Source organism: Saccopteryx leptura, chromosome 1, assembly GCF_036850995.1.
Source record: "Saccopteryx leptura isolate mSacLep1 chromosome 1, mSacLep1_pri_phased_curated, whole genome shotgun sequence".
NCBI lineage: Eukaryota > Metazoa > Chordata > Mammalia > Chiroptera > Emballonuridae > Saccopteryx > Saccopteryx leptura.
The window spans coordinates 52,302,491-52,321,928 of NC_089503.1; the positions used below are offsets into that span (position 1 = coordinate 52,302,491).

Sequence of the window (19,438 nt, forward strand, 5' to 3'; positions counted from 1 at the left end):
AGTTTAATATTTTATAGGGTTTGACATAATAATATGAATATAACAATAGAAGGAAATTGAATGTCTGTGTTCTAAATATATTTGTCTATATGTCATTAGCCAGTATGGAGCACTTTAGTAAAAATAGGGAGTTGATTTTCTGATATTGTACTGTAAATTTAGGGCCCATAGTGAATTACCTTTAATAACATTTAAATTCATTATTAGAAACACATATTGGTTCACATGAAAAATCCTTAATTCATTGTAATCCTTTAAAAAGTTTTCTTTTGCAACAGCATGGGTGGACCTAGAGATTATTAGGCTAAGTCAAATAAGCAACTCAGGGAAAGACAAGTGCCATATGATCTCACTTATATGTGGAATCTAATGAGCAAACTAAACTGACATCCAAAATAGAGATGGAGGCATGGACACCTGGAACAGACTGACAGCTGTCAGAGGGCGGGGGCTGGTGACTAGATGATAGAAGGTAAAGGGATTAAGTCATGCGTGTGTGTGTGTGTGTGTGTGTGTGTGTGTGTGTGTGTTTGCAGACACACACAATAGTGTGGTGATAGTCAGAGGGAAAGGAGGGCGGGGGTAGGTGGAGATGGGCATGGGGTAGGGGAATTGGGGAGGAAAGAGACTTTGCTTGGGTCAATGGGCACATAAAGCAGTGCGCAGATGAATTTATCGAGTTGCATACCTGAACCTGTACCCCAATACACTCAATTTTAAACAATTAAAAAAATTTATTCATATATATGTTTTTTCAGAGTTGTTCTCTGCCATAAATTAAGGCTACTATACCTTCAAATATTTAAGATTTCCATTTTCAACAGCATCTTATCCTAAAACGAGTGTGATAAGTAGTTATAACTAAGTGTATTCTAAGAGGAAATGACAAAGTGGAACCGATAGAAAACTGGTAGAAATAGTTTTCTTGCAGGACGCTGACCTGCTGAGGACTGGCAGGCTTTGTGATCCCCTAAAATTCTAGCCCCTGTTCCTGATTGACTTGTGAATTCTATCAAGTTGAATCATGTGACTTCTATGTGGAAATGAGAGTGTCTCCTGAACTGCTTAGGGACCTAGTGAAACAAACTCTTGGATGACTTGTTCATGGGAAGGTCCACATATTGAATGACTTGTTCATGGGAAGGTCCACATACTGCTCGGGAAGCTCAGGGAACTGCCCTGTCTCTACCCTGAATTCGTGACTGCTTGGAGGAGAGGCTTCGTCGACTGCTATAGGTGACAATAACCACATTTATTTACCTTTCCTGTCTCCTCCTTAGAGTGCTTCAGACACAAAATCTATCTTTTGGGTGATGGACTCATTTATTTGTTCCTTCTTATATTCAAAAATTGTATTAAGTGATGTTTATATTCCAGGGATTGTCCTAGGCTTTTTGCAATATAAGTGGTAAGCATTCAAAGGTCCCTGCCTGATGGCAAGAGAGACAATAAAACTAATGAGTAACTGATTCAAACTATTCCAAGGAGATGGTGCTATGGAGAAAGAAAAAGCAGAGCATAGTAAGGATAATTAATGTGGCAGGGTCAGGGAGTGGGAACATAACATTTGAGCCAAGATGCAGGAGGTGAGGACTCTTCCTGTCAACCATGTGATGACATGTGTACAGTTGTAGAAGTCTAATCTTCAACTCACAAGCATATAATTTACCACTGAGGCAATGTCAGACTTGATCATTTTACTTAATCCCATAGTGAACACAACTAAAACAACAAAATGTTAAATGCATCTTAAATATCACATGAAAAAATAATAAGAAACTGTGAGAACCTAGAAAAGTAGACCTAATATTCCAAAATGCTTTCATCATGAAAGAATTTGACAAATACTAGCGAGGCATGGATTTAATGTTCTTTTGGGATGACAAGGGCATAAGTCAAAGCCTAGGACATGTCCAGGTGAGAATGCTGATTGATATACCCCACATATATCCTATGGATAAGGGGAAACCTGATAGGACCAAGTCTTACACAGATTTGCAGCCCAGGAGATCTAGAGAGTCTTCTTAAGCCTTGCATTTAGATATAAGAAGGTCAAGGACAGGTGGTGCCTCAAGAGGAACTAAATAAGCATACAACTCAAGCTTCAATTATTCCTACCAATAATTATTCAAATACAATGACCAGCATGCAGTGTAAAACAATGACTAAATAGTATGCAGAACACCCATATAGAACTTCATAACTGAAATATTCACCATGCTAGCAGTTATACCAGGCATTTCTCTTTGGCGAGCATCAATGATCTTTATGGGTTGTCACATTGGATCCTAAGAGAAAGCACAGGCAGAAGAGCCATCCTAGCTTAGAAGTCTCATGAATATAATTGGGAACAACATATCTAATAATGCTGTCAAGTATGATCTCAGGGTCCCTAGAAGCATTGTCTCCAGTTACAAAAATTACTGCAATCAGAAAGAATAAAAAAACAATATATTTCCTATATGTCTAAATGTATTTTACAACTAGAGTAATTTTTGTTATAACCCATGTTTCACATACATGGCTTGCATTCCATTTATGTCAGGATTTGGATAAAGGAAAAGTTCACAAAGTTGAATTTGTTATTTAAAAAGTCAAAGTTATTTTAAAAAGTCTTTACCATAAATGGAATGATACATGCCATCTGGGATCTAAAATGTCATGCAGTCTCTACATGGATCCTGAACAAATGTTTAGGATTCTATATTGGATCATGAGACAGAAGGATCCTCATTGGTGGTATTTGAGAATGAGCCATCCACTCTAAGTGTACATACAGGGTTCTCAAAGATATTGTGGAGTACCTTGCATGTTATAAAAGAAGTAATCCTAAATGAAATCCTTGGCAATCTTCTGGGTGTGATCAGGAAAAGTTGTTAAGTCCTTTGTCAAAACTACATACCTCTTTACTAGTGAGCCTATGCTGATTTTGTGAGTTTAACAAAAATATGTTTTCTTGGTTGGTTTTGACGGTTTTTACAACAAATATTTGTCAATTCTATATAATGTTATTGACACATTAACCATTAGTTAAGAAAAAATAATAGCTGGAAAATTTATGCAGCTCAGCTCTTAGCTAAACCAATGGAAAAGGTAGTTTAATTTTTCATAATGTATTTTTAACACTTTCTTACATAATATGATATATAAAATCTGAACCAGAAGATTGACATCACTGCACATACATAGAATATAGATGAACACAACAACCAACTGCAGATAACACATTGTTTTTAACACAGAATATTAAAAAAAAAAACTGAGCAGATATTGAGGAATAAAGCTCAATCTATTTTAATAGTTTTCAATTGCATAAAATATCTTCCCTCATATAATGTAACAAACCTAGAAATCAGTAACAAAAAGTAACTTGAAAATACCCATATATATGAAAATAAATTAAGCAACTCATTAAGTAACCCATGGGTCAAAGAATAAAAACTAAATAGAAATTTAAAAACAACTAAATGATATATACAAAAACTTACATTATAGCTATATCAATTCTTGGAAGGAAAATTATACTAGAAATACTAAAAAAGAAAAATACCATAAAATCAATAACATTTACAGTAATTTAATAGATGCAAAATAATAGTAATATAAAATTCAGAGTTGAAGAAGAAAAAGAATTATAAAATTAACAGCAGAAATTAATTCAATAGAAATGTGAAGCACAATAAAGAGGATCAACAATGCCAAATATTTGTTTCTCTTGGTGATTTTTCCTAGATTTATCATGAAAAATGTTTTAGAAAGGAAAAGTTCAGGCCCTGGCCAGTTGGTTCAGTGGATAAAGTGTCAGCCTGGCATGTGGATGTCCAAGGTTCGATCCCTGGTCAGGGAACACATGAGAAGCAACCACCTGTTTCTCTTCCATCCCTCTTTTCCTTCTTTCTCTCTCCTTCTTGCAGCCAGTGGCTTAGTTGTTCTGAGCTTCAGACTCAGGTGCTGAGACTAGCTCAGCTGATTCAAGCATTGGCCCCAGATGGGGGTTGCCAGGTGGATCTCAGTTGGGGTGCATGCAGGAGTCTGTTTTTCTATCTTCCCTCTTCTCACTTAAAAAAATAAAAAAGAAAAGAAAGTCCCAATAACTAGTATAAGAAAGGTAAAGGTAGCTATAACACAGATTTGTGGATATAGATGCAACTATAAGAGTAATTATAAATCCCAAAGCAATTAGGCAAGAAAAAGAAATAAAAGGCATCCAAATCAAAAAGGAAGAAATAAAATTTTCTATTTGCAGATGACATGATACAATATATATTAAAAAAACCCAAAAGACTCTACTAAAAAACTGTTAGTACTAATAAACAAATTCAGTGAAGTTACAGTATACAAAACCAATATAAAATATCAATTGCATTTTTATACTCTAATAATGAAGTAACAGACATAAATTTAAAAAACAATTCATTTACAATTGCATCAAAAGAATAAAATACGTGGAATACATTTAATGAAAGTTGTGAAAGATCTCTACACTAAAAACTATGACTCTAATAAAAAAATTGAAGAAGACACAAACCAATGGAAAGATATTCCATACACATGGACTGAAAGAATATTGTTAAAATGTACATACATGCAAAGTAATCTACAAAGAATGAAATCTAAGAAATAGAACAAACTATCCTAAAACTGTATAAAACCACAAAAGACCACAAATAGCCAAAGCAATCTTGAAAAAAAAGGAAAAGTTTAAAGTATCACAATTTTTGATTCCAGACTATACTACCATAGTAAACAGTATGGTATTGCCATAAAAACAGACACCCAGATAAAAAGGACAGAGTAGAGAGCCAAAAAATAAACCCATGCATTTATGGTCAATAAATTTATGAAAAAGGAGGCAGGAAAACATAATGTGGAAAGAACAGTTTCTTCAATAAATGGTATTAGAAAAATTGAACAGCGACAGGCAAAAGAATTAAAAGAGACCACTATTTTACACCACACACAAAATTAACTAGAAAGAAATTAAAGGCTCAAAATGTAAAACCATAAAACCCCTTTAAGAAAATATAGGCAGTAAGCTGCTTGACATTGATCTTGGCAATGATTTTTTTTTTTTTTTTTTTTCTGAAGCTGGAAATGGGGAAGCAGTCAGACAGACTCCCGCATGCGCCCGACCGGGATCTACCCGGCACGCCCACCAGGGGGCGATGCTCTGCCCATCAGGGGCGTCGCTCTGCCATGACCAGAGCCACTCCAGTGCCTGGGGCAGAGGCCATGGAGCCATCCCCAGGGCCTGGGCCATCCCTTGCTCCAATGGAGCCTCGGCTGTGGGAGGGGAAGAGAGAGACAGAGAGGAAGAAGAGGGAGAGGGGTGGAGAAGCAGATGGGCGCCTCTCCTGTGCGCCCTGGCCGGGAATTGAACCCAGAACTTCCACACGCCAGGCCGACGCTCTACCACTGAGCCAACCGGCCAGGGCCATGACAATGATTTTTAAGAGGTCTGACTCCAAAAGTAAAGGTGACAAAAATATAAATAAATAAACAAGTGACTATATCAAACTAAATAGCTTCAGCACAGCAAAGGAGATTATCAACAAAATGAAAAGATAATCTACTAAATGGGAGAAAATATTTGAAAAAGATAAATTCGGTAAAGTGTTAATATCCAAAAGAAAGAGAGAGAGAGAGAACTCACAGAACTCAATAACAAAAACTAAACAATCCAAGTAAAATATTGGCAGAGCTTCTAAATACACATTTCGATAAAGAAGACATACAGATAACCAACATGCACATGAAAAGATGCTCAACATCACTAATCATCAGGGAATTGTAAATTAAAACTATGAGATATCACCTTACATTAGTTAAAGGGCTGTTTTAAAAAGTCAGGAAATAACAAATGTTGGTAAGGATGTGGAGAAAAGGGAACCCTTGTGACCTGCTGGTAGGACTATAAATTGGTACAGCTATTATGGAGGACACTATGAAAATACCTCAGAAAAATAAAAGTAGAGGCCCTGGGCTATATGGCTCAGTGAATAGAGTGTTGATCTGGCATATGGACATCCTGGGTTCAATTCCCAGTCAGGGCACACAAGAGAAGCGATCATCTGTTTCTCTCTCCCTCCCTGTTCCCTCCCACAGCCAATGGCTCCATTGGTTCCAGCGGGCCATGAGAATAGCTTGGGTGGTCTGAGTGTCAGCCTCAGGTGCTAAAAATAGCTCTGTCGATTTGTGCATTGGTTCAAGACAGTGGTTGCAGGGGAGGGGGATCCTGGTTGGGGCGCATGTGGGAGTGTGTCTATCTCCCCTCCTCTCACTTAAAAATAAAAATAGAACTACCATGTAATTCAGCAATTCCACTTCTGAGTGTTTATCTTTTGAAATGAAATGTTTATTATTTTGAAATGACAGATGAACTCCTAGGTTTATTGCAGCATTAGTCACAATAGGCAAGATGTGGAAGCAACCTAAGTTTTCATCAGTAGACTAATGATGGATAAGGAAGATGTGGTGCATATATACAACAGAATATTACTCAGCCATATAAAAATGAAATCTTGCCATTATGCAACAATGTGGATGAACCTTGAAGGTAATAAGTCAAAGAAGTCAGAGAATGACAAATATCTGATGAATTCACTATATGTGGAATCTGAAAAGCAAAACAAATGAACAAACAACTTCCCCAAATTCAGAAACGTAGAACAAATTGGTGATTTCCAGAAGTGAGGAGAATTGGGGGCCAACATAATGGGTGAAAGGGACCCTGAGCTACAAACTGCCAATTATAAAATAAACAGGGCATAATGGTATAATAACTCGCAAAGTTGTTGAGAAATTATACCAGTTTGGACTCAAGGGATAGTGCAAAGTGAGGAGGTCTTGAACTCTCAACTTAGAATGGGCAGGAAATAGACCACAAAAACCATTCAGCTATAACATGGGCTATTCTTTTTCTTGTAAAAAGAAGGATGATTCAAAGGATTGAACTAGATGCTCAGAAGGCAGAGTAAATGAGCCACAAAAACTTAGTAGCAGGAAGCAGGACTAGATCCTGTTCCAAAAAATGGCAACATGTGTCTACTTGGACTTGGCAATTTCCATTGGTCAGTGTTACTAGGTGACTGTTGTATCCTCCTGTATGAAAAGGAGTATTTACTGCAGTGTTTCTACCTCTGCATCAACAGAACCTGATAGATGTGTAGGGGTCATACTCACATGTTTGTCTCTTTAGTTCCTAGATCTTCAATCAAGAGACACTGTAATTGATGAATTATGCCCACGGAATCTCACCCATGTCTGATATGGATCTCATGATGACAGGATCAGTGCCAGTACAGTAATGTCATAATGTATTGGGAAATGTAGGAGGGTATAAATGTATTTTGGTACGTGGGAAAAACATAAATAGTTGTGGTGAGATAAATTATAGTAGGTCAGAGATGGTTCCAAGGTCTTTGCTATTTTATGATTGATAGATGTACTTTAATTTCTCTACCTTAAATCTGGACTGGCTTTAGTGATTTTTTTTTCCCAATAGAAGAGAGTGGAAACGATGTTCTGTGTCTCCTAAACCTAGGTCGTAGGAAACACTGTGGATTCTTTTTGGTCTCTTAGATACTTGCTATTGGAATATGAGCTACCACAGGAGAAATTCAACTATGTACACTGTTGGTAAGAGCATATGGAAAAATTCTAAGATTACATAGAGAAGGAGAGGCTTTGAAACCATTCCTGCCAAGGTGCCAGGTTTCTGAGGAAGCCATCTTGGATTCACTAAATTGCCCAGATGCCACCTGAGTAACACTAAGTGACTCCTGTTAATTACATGTGAAGAAGAAATGCTGAGTCAAGACCAACCTGAATTTCTGACTCACAGAATAATAGAATGAAAAAGAATGGTTTTTTTTTAAGCTGCTAAGTCTTGAGAAATCTGTTATGCAACAGTAGATAACTGAAAATCACTTTTCCTCAACTAATTCCTCACATCCACCAAAAAATCAAAGCCCAAAATTTCTAGGGATTCCTAGGCTAATTTTAAGATTTTTAACCTCCCATACTAAGTCATCTGCAACTCCTTTTTTGGTCTTTTATCTAAACTATATCTTGAATAGGTTAATGTCTAACTACACTGCAAATGACTGTCCCAATGTACCATCATCCCGGATCTTGACTATTAACCTCACTGGTCCACAGCTCCTACCCTACCCTTTTATAATTAATTTTCTATGCAACAATCAGAGTGATCTTTAAAAAAACAACTCACAGTATATTAGACCTATTTAAATCATCATTTAATGGCTTTCCATTCGTTCTAGAATAAAGGCCACTATTCCATGGCCTCTGAACCACCCCATGATCTGTTTTGAGTACCTCTGTCCTCCTGTTTACTATGGCCTCTTTATTTCTTGAGTTTATCAGGATCTTTGCACCTGCTGATTTCCCCTCACTCTCCATACCAATGGGTAATTACAACTTTTACTCAATTACCTCCTCTCCCAAGTGGCCTTCATTGCTACTCTAAGGTAACATCATGCACATCTCACACTTACTCTTTATAAAGTCATGTCAACCCAACTGTCTCTTCCACATCCTTCTCATGTTTTATATTCATAATGTCTACTTATTTTCTAGTATCTCCCCATTAAAATCAAACTATGAGAACTCTGTTCTATTCATCAGCATATCTCAGTCTGCACTCAGTTGCTAGAATATAATCAAGGTTCACTAAATATATTTTGAAATGAATGACTATCCCATATTTACTGGGTTCAAGGCCAAGATCAAATAGTCCTTATAGACTCAGAGGTAACTTGGAAAAAAATTAACAATGTTTGAGGCCCCTTGTCCAACCTTCATCCTAAATTATCTAAACACACCAAGTAATATGTGTGTGTGTGTTACATATATATATATATATATATAAACAGATATGGAAATTAATGTTTGTTATTGGTCTTTGACTTGAATTATTTTCCAATGAGCAAAGATCAAACAATACCTGAGGTAAAATACAGAACACTCCTACAGCTCTCAGATATGAATCCAGAGTCCAGAGGGATGTTAGTCTTTCTATTTCAAACTTTAGAGTTCACATAGCTAAAGCTCTGAGATGTCACAGGAGTCAGGATGTACCTAGAATTTTCACAGAACAATTGAAAATGTTGTTTATGAACAATCCAATAGTAAAATAACACCTTCAAATAGGTTCAGAGCAAAAGATGATATCGTCTCTTAGCTCAATTATACCAGATAATGAAAGGGTGAAGACATATATGGCTGATATCACTCCTGTTTTTAGTATCAAATGAAAGTCTGCAAGCCTGAATAGTCTCACCCTGGGGAACATTTTATTATATATGATGATGGAGTTAATAATTATTGACTGAATGGGATTGTAGCAGTGTGCCAGTGTCTTTGTACTTTTATTATCATTTTGCTGTACGGTGTCCCAGCTGGATTGTTACATAATAGAAATGTAATTTTGGTTCCTGCTCCCAGATCCCCATATGAACTCCCATAATTCTTACTATTTCCTGAGTAATAAGGGTGCTGGGAGTATCTTTTTTTTTAATTTATTTATTAAATTTAATGCAGTGACATTGATAAATCAGGGTACATATGTTGAAAGAAAACATCTCTAGATTATTTTGACATTTGATTGTGCTGTGTACCCCTCCCCCAAAGTTAAATTGTCTTCTGTCACCTTCTATCTGGTTTTCTTGTGCTCCTCCCCTCCCCCAACCCCTCTCTCCTTCCTCGCCCCATCCCCCTTCCCCCCACCCCCAACCCCTGTTGCCATCACATTCTTGTTCATGTCTCTGAGTATCACTTTTATGTCCCTTCTATGTATGAATTCATATAGTTCTTAGTTTTTTTCTGATTTACTTATTTCACTCCATATAATGTTATCAAGGTCCATCCATGTTATTGTAAATGATCCGATGTCATCATTTCTTATGGCTGAGTAGTATTCCATAGTATATATGTACCAAAGCTTTTTAATCCACTCGTCCTCTGACAGACACTTGGGCTGTTTCCAGATCTTCGCTATTGTGAACAATGCTGCCACAAACATGGGGGTGCATTTCTCCTTTTGGAGCTGTTCTATGGTGTCCTTGGGGTATATTCCTAAAAACAACACAGAATAAGTGCTGGCGAGGATGTGGAGAAAAGGGAACCCTCCTGCACTGCTGGTGGGAATGCGGACTAGTGCAGCCTCTGTGGAAAACAGAATGGACATTCCTCAAAAAACTGAAAATCGAACTGCCTTTTGACCCAGCTACCCCACTTTTAGGAATATACCCCAAGGGAGTATCTTTTGTTGTATAGTATTTAGACTGATCCCTGTTCCCGACACAGCTCCTGAATCCCCTGGAATTTCCTGGATGAACGGAGCATCTTTTGTTCTAACGAGGAGGCTTTTGGTGGCATCCTGGACAGATTCACAATGGTAGCTGGTCCCCATAAATAACAAGCTATAATTACTAGCTTGGAATATTATGTACACCGCATGTATTTCAGGAAAGAGACAGAGGATACAGATTGAACTAATGATGGTTGGGGAGCTGCCATAAAAATTTTTAAACAATGATGTAGAGATATTCCTGACCAGTGAACACAGGCATATCCCAGGTGGTTAGTGCACTCTAACATCATGGTGACAGAATCTGCTGCCTTGGGGATCCTTCCAGACCTTGAGCTATGCATCTCTGCATATGTCTGCTAATTTGTATCCTTTCTATCATTTACAATATACCAGTAAGTGTAGGTAAATGCTTGTACAAAATTTGTGTGCCATTCCAACAAATTGCCAAGCCTGGGAGTGGGATATGAGGACCCCTGACTGTAGCCACTTGGGCAGTAATGTGGGTACCATGGGATCCATTACTTGTACTTAGTGTCTGAAGTGAGGGCAGTCTTGTGGGACTGCATCCTTAAACCTGTGAAGTCTGACAGAACTGCCTTAGTGTCACAACTGAATTTTAAAAATAGGTCATCAAATTGTTATCTAGATATTTAGACAATATTGGTTTTTCACTTGGTTGATATTGGGAGAAAATACCACATATTTGGTTGTGAGTATAGAAAACAGTTTTGCTTTACCCATTGTTTAATCATTTCATGTTCTTAACTTACCTATATTAACTTTTGGTATTTTTTTCTGTATTTTATACCGCCAAATTGCAATATTGTATTCTACATTTTTTAACAGTTTATTTTAAATACTTTGTATTTTATTCTATTTTTCTTTCTCCCTCCCCATCTTCACTTCTCCCGTCCCATTGCACTGAGACATGGGCTTTCGTGCTCTGAGTCCTGCTTTCACATGCTCTACAGTCATCAACTGCTTAGAGTTGGGACTTTCCTAGTCCAGAAAAATATCCTCCCCTTTCTAGTCGCATGGTGATCATTTTCTAGTCACAGGTTTTAATTTTCTTATAAATTCAGACTATAGAAATACGATTGTTTTTGAACCAATTTTAATATTAGAATTAAAGATACCCTTTTTAATTCTTACCATTAAAGAAGACTACATTATACCAAATAAAATTATTTGTTTTTAACATCTGTTTGAACTTCCAGTCAAATCTTAATATTATGGTGTCCAGACCTGATTCCTAAAAGATGGAAATGGCCCAGATTGATCCTCATCTTTGTTTTGTATTCTTCACAACCTGGACCTTCTCAGATGTAGAGTTTGTTCAAGAGCCTGATACAAAGAAACAGTTGGACTCGTTTACTCCAATCAAATCCTCTAGGACAGACACAGCTGGAATCATTAGATTGAATGTGGTGTCTCAGTATAGATTAAGTCATGGAACAAGAGGATTTGAGTTCACATCTCTCTGGAAAAACTATTATATCTTTCTAGGATTCAGTATTCTTTATGTAAATTGAAGAAACTTTATAATACCAGAATCATAAAACTTCTGTGAAAATTAAATGGAGAATAATGGTTTTGGACTCAGACTTCCTAGACTGAAACAATGAACGCACAACCTCCTAGCTGCATGATTTTGGGCAGTCTACTTAATGACTCCATGCCCTAAATTATTTATTTGTAGAATAGAAATAATTGTACTACTTCATATAGTTGTTTAGAGAAATAAACCAGTTAATATATGTAATGTGGGTTCGCATATAGTAAGTGCAAATTATTGCTTGCTAGGTAAATTAAATAATAAAAAAAACAGTTGGCAGCTACAGCTGTTAATAGTGATAACTATAGTAATAAGTGTATAAAAATGTATACAAGTGTATAAAAATGAGAGTTAGGAGAAGTATGAGGTCCTGTCTGGTTGGTTCAGTGGTAGAGTGTTGTCCCACCATATAGATGTCCCAGGTTCGAGCCCCATCAGAGCACAAAGAAGTGACCATCTGCTTCTCCACTCCTCCCTCTTTTTCTCTCTCTCTTTTTATCCTGTAGCCATGGCTCAATAGGTTGAGTGAGATGGCCCCAGCACTGAAGATGGCTCCATGGAGCCTCTGCCTCAGGTGCTAAAAAAATGTTTGGTTGCCAAGCAACAGCCCCAGATGGGCAGAGCACCCCCTGCAGGGGGCATTCAGGATAGATCTTGGTCACGGCCCATGTGGGAATGCAGGAGTGTGTCTCTCTGTCTCACCTCCTCTCACTTGGAAAAGAAAAAAAGAAAAGAAGTATGTATTTAATTTAAGCAATCAGTTATGTACCATTTGGTAGGTTCTAAGAGAGCTATAGGTGAACACAAACTTTACAGTTCACTTGACATGGTAAGAATGGATCCTAAGAATAAAATCTGATAGTTGTCTTTCTTAGGGCCTCCTTCACATCTCTGTTCCTCAGACTGTAGATGAGAGGGTTCAGCATGGGGATCACCACCGTGTAGAACAGAGACACCACTTTGTTCTGGTCGGTTGAGTAGCTGGATTTGGGAAGCAGATAAATGAAGGTAATAGTTCCATAGTAGAGGGTAACAGCGGTGAGGTGGGAGATGCAGGTGGAGAAGGCCTTGTGTCGGCCCTCAGCAGAACGCATCTTTAGGATGGTGATGAGGATGTACATATAAGAGAGAGATATCACAAACACTGTGACCACAATAATGGACCCAGAAGAGAGGGAAGGGATGATTTCAACAATGGAGACATCTGAGCAGGAAATTTTTAACAAAGGGGAGAAGTCACAGAAAAAGTGATCTACCTGATTGGGTCCACAGAAAGACACACTCAATAAACAGCCAGTATATGTCCAAGCATTTACAAATCCACCCAAGTAGGACAACCCCACTAAGAGAATGCAGATTCTGGGGGCCATGCGGGTGGTATAGAGTAGTGGTGAGCAGATGGCCATGTAGCGATCATAGGCCATGGTGGCCAGCAGGAAGAACTCAGTGCTCCCAAACTTCGCTACAGAACAGAGTTGAGCTACACAGCCAGCAACAGGCAGAGAGATGCCTTTCCTCAGGAAGCCCATGAGCATGACAGGTGTGACTGAGGAGGAGCAACCAATGTCTACAAAGGCCAAATGGCAGAGGAAAAAGTACATTGGGGTATGAAGCTGAGGGCTGCTTCTGATTAGCATGATAATGCTGACATTGCCCATTAAGGTGACAACATAGATTCCTAGAAACACAATAAATAAAATGACACACATTGTAGCATCCTCCGTTAACCCCAGAATGATGAATTCGGTCACTTGGGTGTTGTTTCCAACCTCCATGTTTTCTGTGAATTATTCCTTTTGAGGCAAATGTGAACATTCATTTTTATGCTTCTTTGTTTTTAGCCATTGTGTTTTGGCCAAGGCAAAGTTCCTCTGTTTTGAGGCATCCTGTGAAAGAATAATTAATGATAGATAATAAGAGAAGACAGAGAAATTATAGTACAATGTGATCATTTCAGGGTATACTAAAGAGTCAGTGAAAATTAGAAAAGAAGTTGTGCTCATCAGAATGAGAAAATAGAAGTGTGAAAATAATTTTAAAGTATTTTGTAAAATATTATAAAATAATATAATTGGGACTATGCTATTTACCTGAAAATTTCACATATATACATCCTTTGTTTCCATAAATTTCAGCTAAATAAAAATCTATCAGTACACTCTATATTTTTATAACTCCTTTTTGCATGCATTTTCTTTTATTACTTTATACATGTAATGAACAACTAAAGAAAGACTCACGTACAAACCTTTGACAATGCCTCATGATCCATTTTGATTTAGTATACTTTGGGGGCATAAGTAAGTAACATTTACTTACTTGTAATCACACATTATTATCTACTTTTATAACTTGCAGTTTCAGTCAATATTATCAATAAAATACTATCCCAGTTTCCACAAAATTTTTCATATCTGACATGCTAGATGATAATTTGTAAAAATTCTTAGCATTGTATTCATGAAGCTTCATAATCTGTCTCTGATTAGTTTCTAAATGTATCTTCCTATACATGCTTCTCTGCAATTCTTGTGCTTTTAAGAGACATGTTAACATGAAATGTATATTTTCTACTCAGTGTTTTAGGTTCTAATATTCAGAGAAACACAATTTTCTGCTTACAATGTTATTTCAGTTCTTAAAGTTCTAAGCACCAAAAATAGCAAATATAGGTACTGAGTACCATAAAAATGTCTTATTTTTGAATAAGAAAGACAGAACAAAAAAGGACAAAAAAACCCACACAACTCATGGACAGCAACAATAGTGTGTGACTGTCAGCGGGAGGTGGAGGAGGGCACAGGGGATACATGGTGATGGGTGAACACTAGACCTGGGTGGGTGGGTGAATATACAGAGCGGTGTACAGAGCTCTGCCGTAGAAATGGGCACTGGAAACCTCTATACTAATGTGAACCAGTGCCACCCCGATAAAATTCAATTACAAAAGAGAAATCATTCAGTACTTCCAATAATGGGACTTCGTTCTTTGAATGAATGAATGGTAAGATATAAAAATCAACAGTTGAGAATATGCAGTTCATTAAAAAATGAGTTCTCTTTCTTAATTTTATCAAGTGCATTTAAATTACTCTAGTGACAGGGAGCTTGCTGCCATTGTTGTTAGCTCTATCATTAAAAATCTGTTCTCACCTTTTCAGTGATCGCTGGTACTAACCACCTCCTCTCTGTAGAAAAACTCTGACAGATTTGAATACAGCTAGCCCGCCCCACAGACTTTCCTTTCCTAAAATTAAGCGCCTATAGTTCCTTTGGCCATTCCACCTGGGGCACACTGTTCAGACCCTCCCAGTGCTCTTGTCAGCCTCTGAACACACGCTGGTCCGGGCAAGGGGGCAGCCCTGAGCAGCATGTGTGGGGCCACCTCTGCATCTCTGTGCACGCCGTGCGAGCCTCCACTGGTGCTGAGAGAAGAGTCATGGAGATGAAGAGAGAGGACCGACCACAGGCCTCCCGCTGAGAACCTGTTCTAACTTGCACATGACAATCTCTGTGACTGTTTTTTCATTTGTAAAATGAGAATAATAGTTCCTGTAATGCAGCTTTGTTGTTAGAATAAAATAAATAATATGCATAAAGAACCCAAAGTTGTTTGGTCATACATCAAGGCTAAGTAACTACCATATATATATAAAAATATAAAATTTTATTTTATTTATTTATTTATTTTTTCGTTACAGGAACAGAGAGAGAGAGAGAGTCAGAGAGAGGGATAGATCGGGACAGACAGACAGGAACGGAGAGAGATGAGAAGCATCAATCATCAGTTTTTCGTTGCGACTCCTTAGTTGTTCATTGATTGCTTTCTCATATGTGCCTTGACCGCGGGCCTTCAGCAGACCGAGTAACCCCTTGCTTGAGCCAGCGACCTTGGGTCTAAGTTGGTGAGCATTTTTTATTTTGCTCAAGGCAGATGAGCCCGCGCTCAAGCTGGCGACCTCGGGGTCTCGAACCTGGGTCCTTGGCATCCCAGTCCAACGCTCTATCCATTGCGTCACCGCCTGGTCAGGCATAACTACTTTTTTTTTTTTTTTTTAAAACACCTTCTAGATAATCATTATTTTTTTTTATTCTTTTTTTTTAATATTTTATTTTTATTGATTTTTTAGAGAGAGAGGAGTGAGAGAGACAGAGACAGAGAGAGAGAGAGAGAAGGAGGAGGAGCAGGAAGCATCAATTCCCATATGTGCCTTGACCAGGCAAGCCCAAGGTTTCGAACCGGCAACCTCAGTGTTCCAGGTCGACGCTTTATCCCACTGCGCCACCACAGGTCAGGCCATATAACTACTTTTAATTAGGTAAAAATGAAATGTTTGTAGATTTTCTGCTGTTTAATTTTTTGATGAGATGTATATATAATTTTTCTTTCAACACATGGCAGGGGATATTTTCACCACAATGCAAATAAGACAGAAAGTCCAATATCTGATGCCTGCATACTTCAGGACTATGCCATTGAGAAGCATAATGTGATAACCGAATCTTGCTGTTCCCTTCCTCTGTACTGGCCACAGAGGGTTCTTTCTCCAGCTCTTCACTTTGCCATCCCATTCATGTTCGCCTACCTGGGGCAGGGACCTGACTCTCAATGCATGGTGACGACAAGACATAGGACCCTGAGCCTCATCCCACCTGAGTATCTAGTGTGTCTTCTTCAGTTCCTTTCATAGTTTGAGCTACAGAAGCATAGCAGCTGCTTTGGCTACTTCAGACCATCCATATGCCTTGGGCCACCCTGGAAGCCTGGTGTGGGTGCCCAGAGTAGCCATTCTGCAGTGCGCCCCTTGCTGAGGCCAGTTTCCACAGAGGTCAAGAGCAAAGTATATCAGACACCTTCTTTTACTTTTAATTTCACATTGAATAAATAAAAATTAAAAGTATTTAAACATAATCCATAAATATTGCACTCACCTTCAGAGCCAGAATTGTTGAGGCTGCATCCCTAAGAGAATTGTATAAAGCAGAAGTTTGCCACTTAGTTTTATAAGTAGTGGACTGAATACTCAACAGTGTAAACACTGACTGCTCCCCTGGATCAAGGACCACAGTTACATACATGCTCTGAGGATGAAGATGTTATCTATGTGTATGACCAGAGGAAAAGGAAGATTCTAATAGAACATAAAAATTCCCTAGGGCTGTTTTTCTTGCCCCATTGAGAAAATAATTTTCTTGTTCAGAAAACCTTGTAGAGCCTGGTGACTCATTAAGGTCAGGTTGCCCTTCCCAAAGGAGCATCTATATGCCTGGTGTCCTTTAGAATTTCTTCTCCTTTAGTTATAATGAAAGTAAAAATGTGCTTGGTCTCCCATAGCATAGAAAACATTCAGAATAATTAGCTTCCTACTTTATTAGGGTTAGTAGGCTGACAACAGTGTACTTTCCAATTAAAGAAACCTTTAAGTCAATATGAAAAGGATAATTAGAATTGAAGTAGGGAATAGTAAGGAAGAAAACATTACTTTGACTTAGTGACTATTTACCTGCAAAAAAAAAAAAAAATTAAGACGATTCTTTCTGGAATTCAGTATACACAGGATTGTCCACTATTTAGGTGTCTTAGAACTCTTTCCTTCTCGCCCCCAAACAGAATAATTCAAAGAACTCTTCTGGGGCAGCTAAACACCCGCATCCACTGAGCCCGCAGGCAGTAGCAAGTACATTAGCTACTCCACCTTCCTTTGTCTCTAAAGGTTACCATGGACATTTATTATTTCTACAGCTTTTTTCACACATTCTGATAGATGAGACATCTCCAGTGGAGTTATTTTGCTATTCACAACCATCATTCACCATCCTCCAGTTGTAGTCAGGGCTGTACCCTGTTACTTCCTATAGAAGTCATTTGTCCCATGCCCATTCCAGGATCACCCTCTGTGAAAAAATCTCTTGCAACCTGAAAGCATCAAGATATTTCACTGTGATATATAAGCCTCCTTACTTCACCAGTTCTATTTAAGAGTACTCACTTATTTTCAAGAAGCAGAGTAGACTGCAACACTAGAATAAAGAAGCAGGTTCCAAATCTAAATAATGGTGGTTACCAGTAGATCAGTATCTTGCTCAGTCTTTCTTCTGCATTAAACTGAATTATTCATCATTTTGGACAGTGGATGTGGCCAGTACTCCATTAGCCTTGAGAAGTGAAAGCAAACCCATCATTCATTTAATCACTAATTTAGTCAACCCATTGCCTAAACTAAATTGAGGGCCTGCTATCCAAAACAAAACATCAAACAAATTTCAACCCAAGTTGAATTTATCACAGAGCGTTATCAGTAGTATAATGAAAGCACGTAGAAGTGCTTCAGAAATATAGGAGAAGAAACCATTTACTTTGAACCTAAGGGGCAGTTAGGGAAGGCAGCATAAACAGAAAGTTAGGTACTAACAAAGGTATATTTTCAAGGATCCTGATGAAAGCTTGTTTACAGACGTGGATGAAAAATTCCTGGAATAGAAATTTGGCCAGAGAGATGGAGAAAAGTCAGTCACAGCAGGGCCCTACTTTTATCTCTGTAGACAAAACAGACCCTTTGGCTGAGGACTCCAAGTGTTGGGGAGAAAGCCACGGGTTAATATGAGTAATTACGCAGAAACACAGCACAATTTACTACGACTACCCATGAATGGGTAGTCATTGGCAAACTGTTTATTATCACTGCATGAAAAAATAAGGGCCAGAAGTTGAGGCTAACCACTTACATGCTTTTATTGCAATTTGAAAGCATAATAACTTAAGTCTATTGATTCATTTTTTTTTTTTTTGACAGAGACAGAGAGAGATCCAGAGAGAAGGACTGACAGGGACAAACAGACAGGAAGGGAGAGAGATGAGAAGCATCAATTCTTCTTTGCGGCACCTTAGTTGTTCATTGCTTGCTTTCTCATATGTGCCCTAACAGGGGGGCTACAGTAGAGCCAGTGACCCCGGCTCAAGCCAGCGACCTTGGGCTTCAAGCCAGTGGCCTCTGGGCTCAAGCCGGTGATCTTGGGGTTTTGAACCTGGGTCCTCTGCATACAGTCCAATGATCTATCCACTGTGTCACTGCCTGGTCAGGCTAAGTCCATTGATTCTAATAAGGAAAATGAATTTATATTTTTTCTTATTAAATTTAATAGTTCTAGTTTAATTATTTTCTAAATATTATTAACCCATGGATGCTAGGATAAATACTCTCCATTTAATATGTTTGAAAAACCTAAATGTGACTTTTTCTTTAAGTGAGAGGAGGGAAGATAGTGAGACACACTCCCACATGCACCTCAACTGGGATCCACCTCGAACGACCATCTGGGGCAATGCTTGGACCAACCATGCTATCATCAGCGCCTGGAACCAATGTTTTAACCAATCAAGCCACTGGCTGTGAGAGGAGAAGAGAAGAAAAGAGGGAAAGGTATGGAAGAGAAGCAGATGGTCACTTCTTACGTTTTCCCTGACTGGGGATTGAACCTGGGACGTCTGCATGCCAGGTTGATGCTCTCTACACTAAGACAACTGTCCAAGGCCTCCTTTTATTTTAAAA

General features: G+C 38.3%; 1 protein-coding gene across 1 annotated transcript; it reads right to left on the reverse strand.

Annotated features, from left to right (window-relative positions):
- Positions 1-12,730: 12,730 nt before the first annotated feature.
- Positions 12,731-16,880, reverse strand: LOC136388777 (olfactory receptor 5P1-like). The gene is made up of 2 exons (XM_066360580.1): positions 16,821-16,880; positions 12,731-13,774 (listed from the first exon to the last, which is right to left on the reverse strand). Exon 2 carries the CDS (start codon positions 13,661-13,663, stop codon positions 12,731-12,733), a length of 933 nt encoding a protein of 310 aa, XP_066216677.1. The 5' UTR covers positions 13,664-13,774; positions 16,821-16,880.
- Between the last annotated feature and the right edge of the window lie 2,558 nt (positions 16,881-19,438).